The following is an 18,842-nucleotide window of genomic DNA, read 5'->3' as shown; positions in this document are numbered from 1 at the left end:
CAGTGTTCTGTAGAGATTTTACAGAAAAGGACAGGTGTGCTGCTCACTGTGGCTATTTCATGGGGTGCCTTGGAGTTAGGGGTTTGCCTCTACAGCTTTGTGACCTCTTCAGGTTTTCCTTCTGCCATTCTGGGATTCTCTTGACGCTCCTTGAGAGTCAGAACAGTTTCGTGGTCGGGAGCCTCCTGGGGTGAGTTCAAACCCAGTTCACTGCACTTGGCTGTGCGAACTTTGATAAAGTTCACTACCGTCTCTAGGTCCCAGTCCTCTTATCTTTAAAATGGGGACAATGATGGCATTCACCTCCGGAGTTAAATGGTGAGGTGATGATGACAGGAGTAAAATACACATCCCGTCCTGACGGCAGTGACTGGGCGTAGTAAGGCTGATGTGTGTTATCTTTTGTTGTTATGATGACTAATTATGCAACTCCTCCGTAACCATGCCTAAATTGTGGCAGGTGGCTCCTGACTCATCCTGAGCTCTGTGTCACCTCATTTTCATTTCACTCTCTCTGGGAGGCTGTAAGAATGACCTTCAGTCGTCAGAAGTCAGGGACTGCTAGTCCTTGTGAAAGCTCGTTCTTGGTGTATGTTTGTACTTTGAAAACTTAACTTGATAAGTAGAATGGCCTCTTGAGCGTAGACCTAAAAATGTGTTTTCAGCCAACAACATTCACTTTGTCATATATTTCAACCCTTGGCTTATTATTAGGGACTTGTTCTCTGAGTACTCAGGAAATCCTTACATGTTGTTTTTGGCCGTTTGTGTGTGTGTCCCTTCTTTGTGCAGCCTTGAGCGAGGCTGCCTGTCCTAGGATTCGCAGAAGTGGGCTGTCCTGAGGTGATCTTGGGCAAGGAGGCTTACTTCTCTGGGCCTTGGTTTTATTGTCTGTGAAATGGGTCTAGCTGATCTCCAGGGATGCTTCCTGGTCTCTACGGTTTTCTGCTCAGGCACTGCCATATGATGGTGATCGTCTCATCGGCTTTTATAGACCTCGTAGTGTCGTTCTGATTGTATCATTCTCTGGGGTGAGATTCTCTGTCTTTTTTATTCCCCCGTGGAAGACATTCTAATATGCTTTCCTTATAAACTGCTTTTAAAATCGCTTTGAAAAGAAACGCCTTTTCTCTGTGCATCTGAGGCATCTACGCTTCACCCTTCCCGGTTGTTCTTGTTGTTTATTTGCTGATTTTGCAGCCCCCCCTCGGCAGTCACAGAATTGCTCTCAGAAGGGCTCTGAAGAGCTAACATTACAGTCTTCTTGTTGGAACTTGTCCCAGCCCAGATTCTATTTTTAATAAAGTGTGGCACATTGTTTTTCAAAGGCCACCAAATTTTTTACTGATGGAAATAAGATCTTTGTGTTTCTATACCTCCAGACCCTGTGATTTACCACTACAGATTGGGTTTTTTGTTCAGCATCTGGCCTCGGAGCGATTACCCTCCATGCCTCCCACTCTGTCTTTTGTGCTTCTGCGCGGGGCGCGAGCAGGAACGCAGGCTCCCGGCTTTGTAGGCTGCCCTGCCGTTGACATCGTGTTGGTGACAGCCCGGGTTCTGCTTGACTCTCCCAGCCTGCCGAGCAGTCAGATGGGCTGGACACCAGCCTCTCTCCCCTCTCAGCCAGGAAACCGAGGCCAAGAGAGCGGAGTGACCAACACCAAGGGCACATTCCTACCGGGAGGAAGAAAATGGCCAAATGCAGTCTGGATTACGTGCTGTGGGCTTTAGATAGCTGGTCTGCTGGATATTAGTTTGCTAATTTTTATTAAACTTTTTGTATGACAAAAATAATACATGCGCAGAGTAAAACATGTAAATGGTTGAGAAGAGAACCTGAAAAGCCCCTTGGTGATCTCCCAGCCCCGCCCCTAGGCCCTAGGGATGACATGAATGATTTCTGCGGTATTCTGGAAGGGGCTTCCTTTAGTGCAGGGGCGGTGAGTGCGGGCAGGCCTGGTCGGCTGTGTTCACGTGTGGGCCTCAGGTCGAGTGCTGGGCAAAAAGCAAGGCTCTGCGTCTGTTGATGAAATGAGCGACATTTCCAGTATCGGCCTATGCGTCATCACTCTCTAACATGCTTTAACTTACTACTGTATCTTGGACAGATTTTATAGCAGTACCTGTGTGGCAACTTCACTGGTTGCACATGCAAGGGAGTGAGAGAGAGAGAGAGAATCTGAAGCAGATTATGAGCTCAGGGCAGAGCCCGACATGGGGCTTGATTCCACAACCTCGAGATCATGACCTGAGCTGAAACTAAGTGTTGGATGCTTAAGCGACTGAGCCACCCAGGTGCCCATTAACTTTACTTTTTAAACAGCTGCACGGGACTCCGTCATATGGTTCACTGTAACTTTTTAACCAGTTCAGATTGTTTCCACCTTGTTTTCTGTTACAAACCTTGCCACAAGGACCCTCTGAGACATTGCCTGCTAGTTGTTCCCTCATTTTCCGTCTTCCTTTTTTTTTTTTTTAAAGATTTTATTTATTTATTTGACAGAGAGATCACAAGTAGGCAGAGAGGCAGACAGAGCGGGGAGTGGGGGGTGGAGCAGGCTCCCCACTGTGCAGAGAGCCCGATGTGGGGCTCAATCCCAGGACCCTGAGATCATGACCTGCGCCGAACGCAGACGCTTAACTGACTGAGCCCCCCAGGCGCCCCTCCATTTTCCATTTCTAATGTTCGCTAGTCATGGCTGCTCAGGTGAAGACCACTCTTGCCAGCCTCCCTCGCAGCTAGGTAGGGATGCCATGCAGGTGCCCCGGGTGGGAAGCAGGGCTTATGTGGTGGAAGTTTCCTATTGCTGCTGTAAAAAAAAAACACCACATACTTAGTAGTTTCAAATGACACATTTATTCTCTTAGAGCTCCAGAGGTCAGATGTCCTAAAATCAAGGTGTCACCAGGCTGCACACCTTCCAGAGGCTCTAAGGGAGGATGTGTTCCCTTGCCTTTTCCAGTGTCTGCGGCTGCCTACATTTCACAGCTCACAGCCCTTCCTCCGTCTTCACATCCCCCCTTGGAACTCTGCTCCTGTTGGCGCGTCTCCGCACTGACTCTTGCCTCTTGTCTCCTTCCTCGTGGACCTTGTGGTTACCCCGGGCCCACCCACATAATCCGGGTCATCTCCCCATCTCAGGATCCTTAAATTAATCACACCTGCACAATCCTGTTTGCCATGTGGGGTCACAGATTCACAGCTCCAGGGACGAGGGCGCAGACGTCTTGCAGGGGCCACTCTACTTTCCGTGACAGGCACTCCCGGAGCCTGGGGGTGGTCAGCGAGGAATTCCCTGAGAGCGTGATGGGGCGCAGCCTGGTGAAGAAGCTGGGGAAGGGCCTTCAGATGGGGTGGGGGGGGCGGGATGTGAGGTGTGTGAGGTGTGTGAGGAGTGGAATGAAGTCGGTCCTGACAGGCAAGGCGTGGGTGGCCAGAGCTGACCCCAGAGACAGCAGCGGGGACTCGGTGGTTTTAGAGTAGATTTGTATTTACGGAGAATACTCGTGCTGCCATGTTGATGTGGGGTTAGAGGTGGGGACATGGGTGTCAGGACGCTGTCCTAGCTCCAGCGAGAGTGGCCTGGCCTTGCTGGCGATGACAGGAGATGAAAGAGGCCTGAAAGGTGGAAGGAGCGAGAACCCAAAGACAGGGTGGGTGGGTCAGGGAAGGCCCCCAGGCTAGATCTCCTCACGGCCAGAAAGCAGGCAGCATTGTCATTTACTCTGTGAGGAAAGACCAGGAAAGGGTTGGATGTGGGGGAAGGAGAAGGGGAGGCTCTAGTTTGGAGTAGACTGATCGGGAGCGCTTCAAGCCATTGGAAATGCCGGTACGCATCCAGTCTGAAAGAGCTCAGAAGTAAGTTTTCTGGGATGAAGATGAAGTTGGAAATGGTAGCTGCTGCTTGAGGCCCCATGAGTGGTTATTAACCAGACCCTAGAGAGGGGCATGGAGAAGAGGCCTCAGTGCCTGGAGAAGGCCAGCTGCTCAACGTGCGCCCTGGAGTTGGCCATGTTTGGAGCACGTCAGGGATGAAGTGGGGGTAGAATCCAGACGAGAGATGTGGAGGTGAGGAAAGAGAGACAAGCCTTCAAGAGTATTACGGACAATCTCTAACAAATTGTATTAGTGTCCTGTTGCTGCTATCACAAAGTACCATAACTCAGTGCCTTAAACAATCCGGATTTATCATTTTGCAGTTCTGGAGGTCAGAGCTCTGAAGTGGGCCTCCGTGAGCCAACATGAAGGTCGTACGGGGTGAATGCTGCCTGGAGGCTCTAGCAGAGACTGCGTCTTCCCTTTTCCAGTTTCTAGAGGTTGGCTCCTGGGTTCCTTGGCTCTTGGCCCCCTTCCTTCATCTTTGAGACTGGCAAAGGCCGATGGAGTCCTTCACACATGGCATCACTCTCGTCTACCATTCTGCTTCCGTCTCCCACCTTTAAGGCTCTTTGTGATCACTTTGGACCCACCAAGAGAATCCGGGACAGTCCCGCTATCTTAAGGTCAGCCGACTGGCAAATTAATCCCATCTACAGCCTGAATTTCCCTTTGCCATTAAGGAAATATAATCACAAGTTCTGGAAATTAGGACATGGGGGTATAGGTACTTTTTTTTTTTTTTAAAGAAAGATTTTATTTATTTACTTGACAGATATCACAAGTAGGGAGAGAGGCAGGCAGAAAGAGTGGGGGGGAAGCAGGCTCCCCGCTGAGCAGAGAGCCTGATGCGGGGCTCTATCCCAGGACCCTGAGATCATGACCTGAGCCAAAGGCAGAGGCTTAACCCACTGAGCCACCCAGGCACCCCCTGTACACGTACATGTTGTGGTGTAGATGGAATGGTGTAAGAAGCCCCACTACCCAGCACTCAGCTTCAACAACGAAATTGTATCCCCACGTCTCTGCACCTCAGCACTGGATTTTTTGTTGTTGTTGTTTTTAAAGTTTTTATTTATTTATTTATTTATTTGAGAGCGCGTGCGGGCATAAGAGCTCTGCAAAGCTGGGTGGAGAGGCAGAGGGAGTGGAAGAAGAAGGCTTCCCGCTGAGCAGGGCTTCATCCCAGGACCCTGGGATCATGGCCTGAGCCAAAGGCAGACGCTTAACCGGCTGAGCTCTTCAGGGGCCCCTCACCACTGGATTATTTAAAACAAATCTTAGACGTTCTATCTGACTCGTCTGTAGTTGTTTTGGAATAGAGAGTTCTTTAAAGTTGAGCCGTGATGCGACGGTGACATTGGTGGAGGTCACTGGGGGAGAGGTGTGGGAGAGTGTGCACGCATGTATTTTTAGTGGGAGAGGCACTGAGGCATGCTAAATTCTTCACGTTGACCTTCAGAGCCCGGGGCAGAAATGACATGGTGTAAACATCTGCCACGAGCCTTTACGACAGGCATGTTCAATTCTGATGGGAAGGATCTAACCGTAGAGGAGACATCGGCTTGGACAAGAGCGAGGGCTCCTTCATTAACCGAGGGACATAGGTTGGAAGGTTTGGGAGTGAAATTAAGGGAGTTCCTCCCTGCTGGTTTAGTTTAATTCAGTTAATTTTTTTTCCCCCTGTATTGAGTTGGAGGCCAGGGAGAGACACAGAGGAGATCTAGGGGATGTGGAGGTTTTTTTTTTTTTTTTTTTTTTTTTTTTTTATTTTTTTTTTTTTTTTTAAAGACTTTATTTATTTATTTGACAGAGAGAAATCACAAGTAGATGGAGAGGCAGGCAGAGAGAGAGAGAGAGGAGGAAGCAGGCTCCCTGCCAAGCAGAGAGCCCGATGCGGGACTCGATCCCAGGACTCTGAGATCATGACCTGAGCCGAAGGCAGCGGCTTAACCCACTGAGCCACCCAGGCGTCCGGATGTGGAGGTTTTGATGAGCTCCGGGAAGGTTGGAAATTGTCGTCGTGGCGTGGAGAATGAGTGCCCTGAAGACACATTGTTTGAAGTGAGACCTGTTCGGGGCCACTTGAGTGAATTCGGGTGAATCCAGCCAGCGTGGCTGTGTGACTCCCACTAGCACTGCACATCTGTGTGGGGGTACGTGTTCAGAGAAGGTGGACAGTTCGGTTCTTGCTGGGTTGGTTTTCACTAGGTGGTGTGCCCAAAGGACAAGGTGTAGGTTGTTTGTCAGAGCCGTGGAAGTCAAGATCCCTGGGCTCTAAGCTGAGTAAGAAAGAAGGGGAGCGAGAGGTTCTGGGCAGCACATGGAGTGTGGCTGCCTCAGGAAGCCGGCAGCCAGAGCTGAGCCCGGGTCCACGTCAGGGCAGTGAGCAGATCCGGAGGACGTCTCTGGGAGTGAGGTGCTCGAGTGGAGTGGAAGAGGAGACAGCTGGAAAACGGGACCTCCAGGGACGGAGAGAGCGGACCGTGGGACCGCTCCCCCACATGGGGATGGCGACCACCTGATGACGGCGGGGACGGAGGGTAAAGGTGGGCCAGCCAGGGGAGGAGATAGGAGGGCCTTGCCAGCACTGGGAGGCGTGGGCCTCCGAAGGACAGGTGTTTTGAATAGGTTTTTTCTCTTAAACTTTGCCCTCCGTGTGAATGATCACCTCCCCAGCACCCCCTCCAATGGGAAAGTATTAAGATAGGTTGAAAGAAGCAGACTCGATCCAAGAATTCCTGAATAGCAAAAAGCACGGATCAGCTTGAATATATGGCTGCCTCGTAAAGGGAGATTTAATGAGCTCTGTCTCCGTGTGCTGTACTTTTATATCTGACATTCCTCCTGGGCTCTAAGCCATATATTCTAATGCTGCTTCCGATATGGCTGTGGGGGTATTTAATATGCATTATTTGTATTGATTTATGATTGAGATAGAGCTTTTTTGAAAGTTTTTAGTGATTTTGTCTATGCCATAAAATCCTGCTATAATATGCTAAACATTATTTAAAAGATCCGGCATTGGGGCGCCTGGGTGGCTCAGTGGGTTAAGCCTCTGCCTTCGGCTCAGGTCATGATCTCAGGGTCCTGGGATCAAGCCCCACATCGGGCTCTCTGCTCAGCAGGGAGCCTGCTTCCTCCTCTCTCTCTGCCTGCCTCTCGGCCTGCTTGTGATCTCTGTCTGTCAAATAAATAAAATCTTTTAAAAAAAATAAAAGATTCGGCATTATATATGGGGTTGCATTATTATGAAAGGTGGTGAAGACTATACACACACACACACACACACACACACACACAGTAAAACTGTTGAACACACAGATGACCACCGAACTCAAAGTCTCAGAAGACAGGAGAAGGAATTCAGAATGTGGGCCGTGTAATGGACCTAGAGGACATGGGAAAACACTTGGCCCTTAGCAGTTTGTTCCATGTGGTTGCTCTCCTAGCATTTGTTAAGATCGTGGGCTCCCAACTGTGACTCCTGGGTTCAGGTCCCGGCTCTGCCACTTATAGACTGTGGTCCTTGGGCAAATTTTTAACTTGTAAACCTTATGTTCCTATTAAATGGGGGTTATGATAGTACTTACCTGTTGGACTGTTGCGAGAGTCAATAGCACAGTCCCTGGCACATAGTGGGACTACCCAGTAACTTCCCACTGTCTTGTTGGAGCGTTAAACTTGACTTACTAATTTGATGCATTTGGGAAGTGTTGGGTTTTAAAGGGCATTGCTCCCTTATTCACGATATTCCTTGGACATTTCACTTTCCCAGGCAAGACCCTCCCCCACCCACCGAAAGCGCCGACTGTCCACACTCCACCCTGCCTCCATACCTCTCCTCCACCCTTACTCCCCGAGGTCCACACCCTCAGTTCCGACTTTATTTTTCCTCTCGGCACTCACGACTTTCCAGTATATTGTCTAGCGTATTTGCTTTTTCTTTCCGGCTCTCTTCATCTGCTAAAATGTGAGCTCCGTGAAAGTGGGCTTCCTTGTCTGTTTCTTTCACTGTTGGAGTGCCACTGCCTAGAACAGTGCCTGGCACATAGTGGGTGCACAGTAAGTCTTCGTCAGAAAGGAGAAATGCACTTCGAGAGTGGTGATATGAATCTTTAGACCACTAAGTATTATAAAAGCTGTCGAGCTTAAACATGGCTTATTCACAAGTTCTTAATGATAGTTTGCTTCTTTGCCTATCAGACCAACTTTCCTGTTAGAAGATCATCGAAGCCACCAAATAGAGCAGGTTTGAAGGGATGATTAGGTTGGATGAGGGGAAGAATAAGGCTGACATTATTAATTCATTTGCTGATTTACTTCTGACACATTTTTTCCTAGCGTGAACATCACCAACCACCATGAGGACCCGGGGATCAACAGAGGACTCTGCTAAGGGTCTGTTGTCCATTTTACCTACAACGGAACTTTTCTTTTTCTCTTTCAGGGCACCAATGCCTCTGCTCTGGAAAAAGACATTGGTCCAGAGCAGTTTCCAATCAATGAACACTACTTTGGATTGGTCAACGTAAGTATTCAAAAATTACTATTTTTATCAAATGTTTGAGAGCATTTGAAGCAACTTAATGGCAGTTTTTCTTACTACCAATTTTTAAATAATTTTTCATGTGCCTTAGTTCCTAGGAATGGCACATGTTGGGAAGGGAGAAGTTTAGTCCAGTTTTTAGAAGTGTCAGTTGTCCCAGTAAAAGGGTTTAATTATTGCCTTGTTGGGTTGGATTCTCACCGCCACCCCCCCCCAGCCCAACTTACGCGATTTCCTTTGTACACATAACTTTCGGAGCAGTTTTGTTAGACTTTATATCCAGATCAGCTTATATCATCTGGACGAGCTCCTTGGGCAGTCTCTGTTTTAGTACGCGTCAGTACAGCCAGAGCGTTAAGGGTGTTACCAGCTCATCCCCAGTAACCGTTTAACCATATAAGCTGATGGTGGTACTTAAAACAGAGGTGGGTCGTGGGGGAGAACCGGGACCCGTGGATCGCAGAACTCCTTGGCCCCATTTTGTCTGTGCTCGGCAGTGGCTCCCTTGTGTGTGGCCACGGTTGGCAGGCTCTGCTTCCTTGGTAAGTTGATCCTAAGTACTAAGGCCATATTACCTGCCACCCTTGTGAGCTTTCTTCCTCACCCGATCCTTCCCCCTCTGGCACGGAGGTTTTCCACACACCAGGTGTTAACTCCTAAGTATCCGGTTTTCGGGAACAATGGCTCTCAGCAGAATCTGCCCATACCCATGTGTTGTAAGTGGTAGTTTCACCGGGGAAGCTAGAAATGTTCTCAGTGAGTGAATGCCATGTGTGGCTCATGGAAAGAACGTTGGCTTCGAAGTAATATGGACCGAGTCTAAATTGTGCCCATGCTGTTTACTAGCTGTGTAGTCTCGAGCAAGTCAGTTGGCCTCTCTGAGCCTCCACTTCCCCAGCTGTAAAGTGGAGACCATGCGACCTCTATTTCGTGAGTTAGAGTGAAGGATCGGTGAGAGCTCCTAGTGAAGATCCTGACGGGAGTCTGAGACACACAGTGGACACTCCGTGAATGTTAGTTCCTTTTCTTTCCCTGGAGGCATCCCCTGGCTCGGCTCCAAGCGTTACTGAAGTGTGTCTAGGTCAGGGCGGGGCAGTGAGTCGAAGGGCAGAGGATGCACGGGAATATAGGGCGTTGTGTGGGTGAAACACTGACTCCTAATTTTATTAGCTTTTTCTAGTCATTATGCACAGGCCTCTGCTTAGCTCTGTGAAGGTAGTTACTCAAGTTGTAAGAAATTCTGCCTTTGCTAGGGAATATACGAAAGGGGAGAAAAGAATGAAGGCCATTTCCTAGTTTGTGGAAGCGTTGTGAGATTAAATGTATTAATAGCTTCATTTATGTTCACTTCGAATGGTAATTCATGAAAGTTCCAGCTTCTCTTTAAAAAGAGGTTTGTCTCCTGTTACATAATTGTGTCAAAGTAGATTAAAGTATGTAAAAATAGGAAGTGTTCTATCTTAGCACACGTAGAAATGTCACATTAAGTATGGCGGAGCATCTGTTTCACTCTTGGGAAAATGGCACACCAGCCAACAACCAGTCTTGAGAAGATGTTCATGTTCTATTTTAGTCTTACACAGCGTCTTGAAATCTATGTTATTAATCTTGTGATTCCTTTAAATTTTTCCCTTTTCGTTTTCCTATGTGTGGAAAACTCTAAAGGGATAGCGATAGTCCTGGCTGTGTTCTGCCACGGAGTCGCAGTCTGTGGAAAACCAGTGAGATGATGGCATTTTCCCTCTTTGATCATAATCTGAGTGTCCATGGTTCTTGAGAGGAACAAAATATTATGGCGTGGGTCCTCCTGTGAGTACGTAGGCGAGCAGGAACCGAGTGCTGTTGGGTTGGGACACTCGCCATCTTGGCAGAAACCAGATGGAGGGTGACTTAGGAGCTGGAGGGGAAGAGGCTGGTGGGATGACCTAGGGGGGACCCCTCTTTGCCTCCGTTGCTCTGGAGTAAAGGAGGACTTGCATGAGCGGGGACACTAGAATCTTGACGGAGAAAAACTAAAGCAAGTTCCCGTGGAGTTAAGGGTATTTCACCCGAGCAAATGGATCCTAGTTCCTGGGTTTCTTTCTGATGGATTTTTATTTTCTGTCCTAGTGGTTTCCATGTGTTTCAGTGGGACCTCTCGTAGCTACTTGCCTGGGTCGCCATATTATGTCCCATTTTTCTTCTACCCCCTCCCTTTTAAGCACCACGTGGTCTCCTTAGATTTTTTTTGTTTTTTTAAAACCAAAGCTCATATAATTTTAGGGACTTTCATGGGCCAGAGAGGCCCCAGGTGGATGTAAATTTCATTCCTTTCCCTGGTGCTCAGATAGTCCCCGGTGTGGCGAGTGGTTTGCTCGTCTCTCGCGTGGCGAGCAGGACGCTGCCCCTGGGGGGTCTGGGCTGGTTCCCGGAGGGTGGGCTTCCTCGGACCGTGAGCTGAAGTGCCCCTGTTGTCCCTTGCAGTTCGGAAACACGTGCTACTGTAACTCCGTGCTGCAGGCCTTGTACTTCTGCCGGCCGTTCCGGGAGAATGTGCTGGCATACAAGGCCCAGCAAAAAAAGAAGGAAAACTTACTGACGTGCCTGGCAGACCTCTTCCACAGCATTGCCACGCAGAAGAAGAAGGTTGGCGTGATCCCACCAAAGAAGTTCATCTCGCGGCTGAGAAAAGAGAACGGTGAGTCCTGGGTTTAAGGGTCCGAAATACAAATTCATTGTTCTGTGGCTCCCCCAAAGGACTCTCCCCTCTGCCTTTTTTTTTTTTTTTGAAAGGGAAAAAGAGTCTGGCCAACTCAAAAATCACTTTTTTTTTTTTTTAAAGAAAAGAATAACATAACATAAAATAAATCTGCATTAACATACATGCGTATAAATTCAGATTTATCATTCCATTTTGGAACTGTTTTTTATTTGTTCCACCTTGGGAGTTGTTTTTCTGGGTAGGACCTTTGTGAGAGAGAAATTGCCCAAGGCAGCCTTGTGAGCAGAACGCAGGTAGGAATACATAGGTTGGTACAATAATCAAATAAAATAGTACTCATATAAACTTGTCATAAGTGATTAAAGTAGATGTATATTTTCTAATCAGAGCCTTGCTGTTTTAAAAAGAATACCTCTGACTTTTGCCTAAGACAATTGAAGGATATTAAATTGGAATCTTTATATTATTAAAATGTCCTGCTGTCACCTGATTTTTTTTTTCCCCCCTGGTTTTTCTATCTTCTTTTTCGGGAAAAGTGGTAGTAGAGATGAGCTTGTTCCGGAAGCTTCGCATTGGTAATTTCTACGACTAGAAATAGTTGATACAGCAACTTGTGTTTATCCTAGATTCCAGCCTTACTGCAGCAGACTTGCACAGTGAATCAGATGTTTGTTTTATAAAGTCTCATTTAATTTGATTGCTGTCTTTTAAAGTTGTTGTAGTTTATATGTACCAGAATAAAAATAATCTGAGCAGGAAGCAGAGCACTCCCGAGTCTCATCGCGAACATGATTAATAATGAAGTTTTCCAGCTGCGTTCGCCTCCTGATTGTTTGTCCTTATGGCAGGGAGCAGCAGGAGGCTTCTGGAATCCTTTGTATTTGGTTTCAGAACTCCGTCAGATACAGGGGTCCCCCATCTCCCATATGTGTTTCCTTTAAGCTGCTTCCAGTCTGGGCCAGGGCTTAAGATGATCTTTGGGAAGAGACCCCAGTTGCTCTAGATAAAATTGCAGAATGAATAATGGATCGTTGGCGGTCACATCATATTAAGTATTGATATTTTATCAGGGAGCGTATGATGTAATTTCTGGGGTTTTCTGTAGGATAAAAATTCTGGTTGTGTTTTATATATGGGATGACTTTAGGGAGCCTAGGGGAAGTGTAGTTCTTGGTGGGTGGTAGAAAAAAGGATAAAAAAACAAAAATTCTTCCGAAGTTTACCCATTAAAGTTGCAGAATAGAGATGGATAGATGTGGTACCTGTCCAGTTGACATTTCGATATGAATCTTGAAGTGCGCGCTTAAAATGAAGCGTTTTGTGTTTGCCTTTCAAGAACCGCAGCTCGCACTCATGACCTGCTCTGTTCCAGATCTCTTCGATAACTACATGCAGCAGGACGCTCATGAGTTTTTAAATTATTTGCTAAACACCATTGCGGACATCCTGCAGGAGGAGAAGAAGCAGGAGAAACAGAACGGGAAGTTAAAAAACGGCAACATGAATGAGCCTGCAGAGAGTAATAAACCGGAACTCACCTGGGTCCATGAGATTTTTCAGGGAACGCTGACCAATGAAACGCGATGCTTGAACTGTGAAACTGTAAGCACTGGGAGGGCGTGCGCAGAGCTGGCCTGGGCCTGTCTGTCCGGGCTCCGTTGGGCACGGGTGTGCTGTGGGCTGTGGCACCCGGCAGATGTCTGTAGCAGATGCGGACGATTCTGCTAACGTCTGTGAGCCCCGGGGACAGGCTTTGGGAAGCGTGTCCCCATCCAGGGTGTCTCCGCTGGCTCAAGCAGACGGATGAGGGGAAAATCTCAAAAACTGAATTGCTGTGCGTCACGGGCAAATGGGAGGGTCCGTGAATTGACCTTCACCAGTTACCTTGAAAAGGGTTTGGTCACTCAGAGGTCATGTGAGACGTAGACTAAACCATCCCCCCAACTTAAAGGAATCAGCCGTGGGTTGGTGAACTTGAAGTTGGAAGTCGGGCTTGGCTTTTGATTCCGCCCCAGTTCGCTGGGCGTGTGGGCGAGTCCCTCCCAGTGCTGTTGCCAGGGCCGGGGAGGGGTGGGGGGGGCTCGTGTGTTTGGATGAGTCTGGCACACAGTAGGCTCTTCCTGTCATTGAATTCGAAGACACGGTCTCCAGAGCATGAATGACTCAAAATGTCACGTTTGCTTGGTGTCTTTGATTTAACCCTGTGAGTGGCCTCATCATTCGGTGTTTAATCCAGGCTGCTGAGTTCGTATGCCGGTTGTGCCAAGCCTTAGTTACGGGACCCTGGGCGTATTTATTATTCAGCCTCTCTGTCTGCACTCTCCTCATCTGTAGATTGGGTACGATGAGAGCACCTATGTCATCGAGTCTTTTGAGAGGATGAAATGAGTTAATAGTTGGAAAGTAAACGGAGCCTGGGTGCCCGTGCTTGGCCCCTAGGAAATAAGCAATGAATTGTCAGCTCTTATTATGTTCTGTAACTACTCACAACATAGCAGGTCTCTGAGTTCATAAGCAATCTCTCCGTTTCTTCACATCGCTCAGAAAAATTCTGTAGGATTGTGCATCTTTCTGGAGGAGGGAGAGAGTACCTCTCATTAGTTTCTGCAAAGAAACTAGGACCCAGAAATGATTAAGAAATGTGGATTTGAGTGGGAGGCTCTTTGTTTTTTTTTTTTTTGGCAGTCTTTCTCCTGTCCTTTTAAACAGTTTTTGAATCAACGTTCTGATTTGTTCATTGTAGAAACAGCTAGAAAACATAGCTAAGCAAAAAGAGAAAGAAGAGAGTAAAAGTTACCAGTGATCTCCCCACCCTGAGATGATGAATTTGTAACATTTTCTAAAAATTGAGATCACATTTGCCCAGAGAGAACCGCTTGAACATTTTGAGATACATCCTGCCAAAACATTTTCTACACATACTTTTCTATCTAGAGATCTTTCCTCCCTCCCTTTTCCTTCTGTCCCTTTATATTTTATATTCCAGTAAAATCCAAATGAGTACAGAAGTAGAAGAGTAGAGTAAATCCCATATGGGCATTACTACGACTGTTAACGCGCCGGCCCATCTCGATCATTTCTTGTTTTATGCCGCCTCCCCCACCCTTGCCAACCTGGTCATTTTTAAGCAAATCTCAGAAAACTCATCATTTCCTTTATAGTTTCTTCACCACTTTGTTAGAGAGCTCTAAAAGGTAAGACATCTTTTTTTTTTTTTTTTAAACAAAAGTACTTTACCATTATCACCCCTAAAAATAATTGCTTTACATCGTTATTCCCTTACTGTTCAGGTTTTTCTGATTATGCCTTTTTTTTTTTTTTAAGCAGTTGGTTCATTCACATAAGGATCTAAACATCATTCACACACTGCCTCCCGCCAGTTCTGTCTAGTCTGGAAGTTACCGCCCACTGCTCCCCCTCCCTTCCTTTTTTCCTTGCATTTTAGTTACTGAAGAAATCATGTTTGTCCTGTAGAATTTCCCACATTCTGGAAGCATCCTGTGGTATTCACAGGTACAGTGAAATGGCAGTATGTTCCTGCCGTCCTACTCTGTCTGTAGTTAACCCTCTTGTTTTCTATTCCTTTTCCTTTCTTGCCGCCTTTTGTATCTGTGATACTATTTATTTATTTATTTATCTGTGCATCGGCGGTCCTGTTAGTTCCAGATTCTCTTAGCGTTTGCTCTAGAGACTGCCACATACATCTTTGCCTCAGTTAATTTTTTTTTTTTTACCACTTCCCCAGCATTGCGAGACCTCGTGGACTACTTCACCTCCGTTTCCTTCTTTTGTTTTATTGTTTGAGCTCGTGACTTTTAGCATTTAATGTGTTTTAAATCCATTGCCGTCTTTTATTCTTCTTGATACCGAATGCATTTTTAGCCCAACTTCACTCCCTTTTAAACATCAAAATCCGGTCTGTATTGTAAATATTATAATTTGCAGATTTATAGTCTTTTTTTTCTTTCTTCCCTCTTTTTGATAAGGGAGGATTCGTTCCTTGGCACCGTCTTCACTGCAGCTCTTGAAGCTGCTCCTTCGTCAGGTTCTGCGTGTTGTGTCTCTTCTCCACCCTCCACTTCTCTCAGTCCCCACGGCTCATGCCCGGCTCAGCAGCGCCCCCTCCACCCCGCCGCCCCCCGCCAGCTCTTCACTGCCAGTCTCAGCTGAATTGCAGTAACTTCTTGCTGGATTTTCTGCCCTTTCTCTTGCCTCCTCCGTGTTACTGTCCTGTCCAACTAATAACAGTCTTTTCTTTGAATATTTGGTGAACTTGTGACTTACTGTTTTGAGTATTTAGTGAACTTGTAACTCAGATGCATCATTCAGTTTGTCTTGTTTTTGTCTTCGTGTAAATGAAATAATACAGTATGTATTCTTCCATGTACTGTGTTTTGGTTTTGCTTTCCTGTCGAGTGTCCCTTGTGAGATTCAGCTGTGCTGTTGCGGGATGCGGTCATTCGTTTTCATTGCTGTATAGTAGTTCATGCGTGAATAGGGGCCAGTCCACTAGTTCATCTCACTGTTGGTGGATATTTGATTGTTTCCAGGTTGGGGCAGCCATGAGCAATGCTGCTATGAACATTCCAGTTCATATAATCCAGTGTACATAAATCTATATATATATATTTTTTCCTCTCTATCTATATTTTTTAGGTCCTGTGGTATGCTTATCAGAAAACTTCTTGTCCCATTTTACATGTGGAGTGTATGATCATTATTTCTCCACATTGTTGTCTATACCTACTATTTTTTTTTTTTTTTAAAGATTTTATTTATTTATTTGGCAGAGAGAGAGATCACAAGTAGGCGGAGAGTCAGGCAGAGAGAGAGAGAGAGAGAGAGAGAAGCAGGCTCCCGCTGAGCAGAGAGCCCGATGCGGGGCTCGATCCCAGGACACTGAGATCATGACCTGAGCCGAAGGCAGCGGCTTAATCCACTGAGCCACCCAGGCGCCCCTATACCTACTATTCTTTAGATGGCTTCACTTTGGGTAATATGGTGGCTGTGGAGCTGAGTCTTAATTTCGTTCTGTAAGTACCCCACCCCCACCCCGCCTCAACCTGCTGCGTAAAAGCACAGATACCGAGGATACAGCAAGAGCCTTGCCTTTCTGGAACTTGGATGTGGAAGGCAGACCTTAACAACAAAAGGAATAGTGAGTTTTGTCACGACGATTGTAAAATGGTGTGAAGGAGCGGTACAGAGTCCCCTGTGAGGTTATGGCACAGGAACCAGAACACTGGGGCGGCACGTTTTTGTGGCTGCCCAGGAAGCCCGCAGCAGACAGTGTAGCTGGGCCGTCCTTTTCGGCTGTCACGGAAATTGATGTGGTTACTAAAGCCCTTCTGTGGAAAACTTGGTAGGAGTTTTCAGGAAGGCTCACACGAGAGGCTTAGTCACATCTGTAGTTTCTGTTTTTAATCTGTGAACAGGTTATTTGATCCCAACAAATGCAAATAATGCGCCCTCAAATAGTTGTGTGGCAGAAACTCTTACCAGCCTGTTACTTTCCTGGGGGCCCAGAGATTCCCTTCAAAACTTCGGGGTGATGGCGGGGCACCTGGGTGGCTCAGCCAGTTAAGTGTCTGCCTTCAGCTTGGGTCATGATCTCAGGGCTTCTTCCTCTCCCTCTGCTGCTTGTTATAATGGGATTCCAGCCATTAAAAATACTTGCTTTGTGGAAGTAAGAGCAAATGTATGAGTCTGTCTTTATGGAGGATGGCACACTCTGAAAAACCTGTAGTTTTTAATTTTTTTTTAAAGATTTTATTTATTTGGAAGAAAGAGAGCATGAGCGAGGGAAAGGCAGAGGGAGAAGCAGACTCCCCACGGAGCAGGGAGTCCACCGTGGGGCTCGATCCCAGGACCCTGGGATCATGACCAGAGCTGAAGACAGATGCTTAACCAACTGAGCCACCCGGGTGCTCCTGTATTTTTTTTTTTTTGTCTCTTCAAGGGATTAGACGAGGCAGGAGTTTTCTCTGGAGCTACTTAGGTCATCACCTCCATTTCTTAGATCCTTTAACTGGATGGGTTCCTAGGAGTCATCCAATCCTTCCCTGCCAGTGCTTGCGTCCCTTCTGTGCCATCCTAGCCAGTCGGTCACCAGCATCTCCTGTCCTCTGGCCAGAGATGGGGAACTCAATCTCCTGGCGAAGCGTTCCATTTTTAGAAAGCTCTAATTGTTAGGCAGGCCCGCTACTTTCGAAGAAAATACATAGCCTGCAGGCTGTTTTTGAGGACTTAGTGTAAAAGAAGACCTAACATTTAAGTTTTCCTTCACGGGGTGAGAAATATGGGTCCCCCCTTGAGTAATGTCTGGCCCAAGGCAAACAGCCTTTAGATGGTTCTGCTGTGGCAGTGTGCGATCTCACAGTGGGATTCCGCTGCGTGAGGTCCTGAGCTGCTCGTTAGCCCCTGGGGGAGCAGGGGTCCTTGCCACCGTAGCCAGCTCACCCGCTGGTTCCTGCAGTTGAGCAGAGCTCTTTGTGCCAGACTTCATGCTCTCCGGAAACATGAATTTTTTTCTTCTTGGTCTCACCCTTTGTAAATGTTGCTGGTGATTGCAGTGCAAATGTCAACCGAACGATTTATGGAGACGAACAGTTTCACTCCGCAATACACTTGCAGAGACTGTTTTAAGGGGGTGATTCAGTTCACACTCGCCCATGTAACCTTGATCAGGGCGCTTCAGGGCTGCAGCATGGGGACTTCCCAGCCTAGCCTCGGTGCTTCTTCGGCTGTTCCTCGCATGGTTCCTAAGATTTGAGGGGCCACTTGGAGCTTAATTTTGTTGTGGTACTTGTTGTTAATTTCCCCCCCGTTCCATGTAAGCTGAGTTTCTGCTTTACAAACCTGTGGCTTTTAGTGCTTCCTGGAGGCTTTAAGGCACATTTAAATCTGTCACTGGAGCCAAAGTCGGTCTAAGGAGCTGCTTTATGAAGTGCCAGTTGTACGGCTCCTCCTTGCTGCATTTGCAGAGGTTAAAATGGATTTAGTAGAGCTTCTGAGCCCTTTAGACATGAGGAGTGGGGACGGGCGAAGTGGCCGGGTGAGTTCACTGAAACATGACTCTGCGTCCCTCAGGTGGGCTGTCGTTCCCGCCTTCCCTAAGCCCACTGCTCTGTCACACTGCTCGGAGACAGCGTATTTTCGGTTCCTGGCTGATCATCGTGCAACAGCCGCTTGGCCAGCTTTTCTGTGCGCCAAGGAAAGGAGTCTGGGGATTCGAAGCACATTTGAATATGGTGTTAATTACTCAGGACCTTCGGAAAGCTCGTGATTTGTAGGTATGTTCCACATACTAATCTGCCCTATTAGTTGATTTGTAATTAATTAAATAAAAGGAAGAACAGGTAAGGTCACTTAATTTTCCTAGATACCTTTTAAGCTAGTTTTGGGGGAACTCCATGCCCAGAACTAGGGAGAAGAAAGAATAAGACGTAGCCCTTGCTTGCTGAGAGTATTGGAGTCTTAGTGACATATATGTTTCCTTGGAGACAAGCTGTATTTTCACTTAGACCAGAATGAGATCCTTGTGTGTGGGAAGAAAATGGTTTCATTATCTGGCAGCTTTCTGGGGAGAGAGAAAGGCAAAAAAGAAATAGAAAAAAAATTGCGCGATCACCCATTGTTTTTGACTGTATCAGTCTGAGTCAGAGGGAGAGAAAAATCCTAATGGAAGGGTTTAGAGCCCCGTGTTCAAATCT

General features: G+C 47.0%; 1 protein-coding gene across 2 annotated transcripts in view; it reads left to right on the top strand.

Moving 5' to 3' along the window:
• Nucleotides 1-18,842, top strand: part of USP46 (ubiquitin specific peptidase 46) — a 58,247-nt gene that overhangs the window by 15,351 nt on the left and 24,054 nt on the right. For both annotated transcript variants that reach the window (XM_032334289.1, XM_032334291.1), the window contains exons 2-4: nt 8,331-8,411; nt 10,893-11,106; nt 12,503-12,732. In XM_032334289.1, coding sequence (XP_032190180.1) covers nt 8,331-8,411; nt 10,893-11,106; nt 12,503-12,732 — 525 coding nt within the window. The remainder of the gene's footprint in view (nt 1-8,330; nt 8,412-10,892; nt 11,107-12,502; nt 12,733-18,842) is intronic.

This window comes from Mustela erminea, chromosome 2 (assembly GCF_009829155.1).
Source record: "Mustela erminea isolate mMusErm1 chromosome 2, mMusErm1.Pri, whole genome shotgun sequence".
Taxonomy (NCBI): domain Eukaryota; kingdom Metazoa; phylum Chordata; class Mammalia; order Carnivora; family Mustelidae; genus Mustela; species Mustela erminea.
The sequence above is the reverse complement of the archived record's forward strand: the minus strand, read 5'-3'. Positions and strand labels throughout refer to the sequence as shown.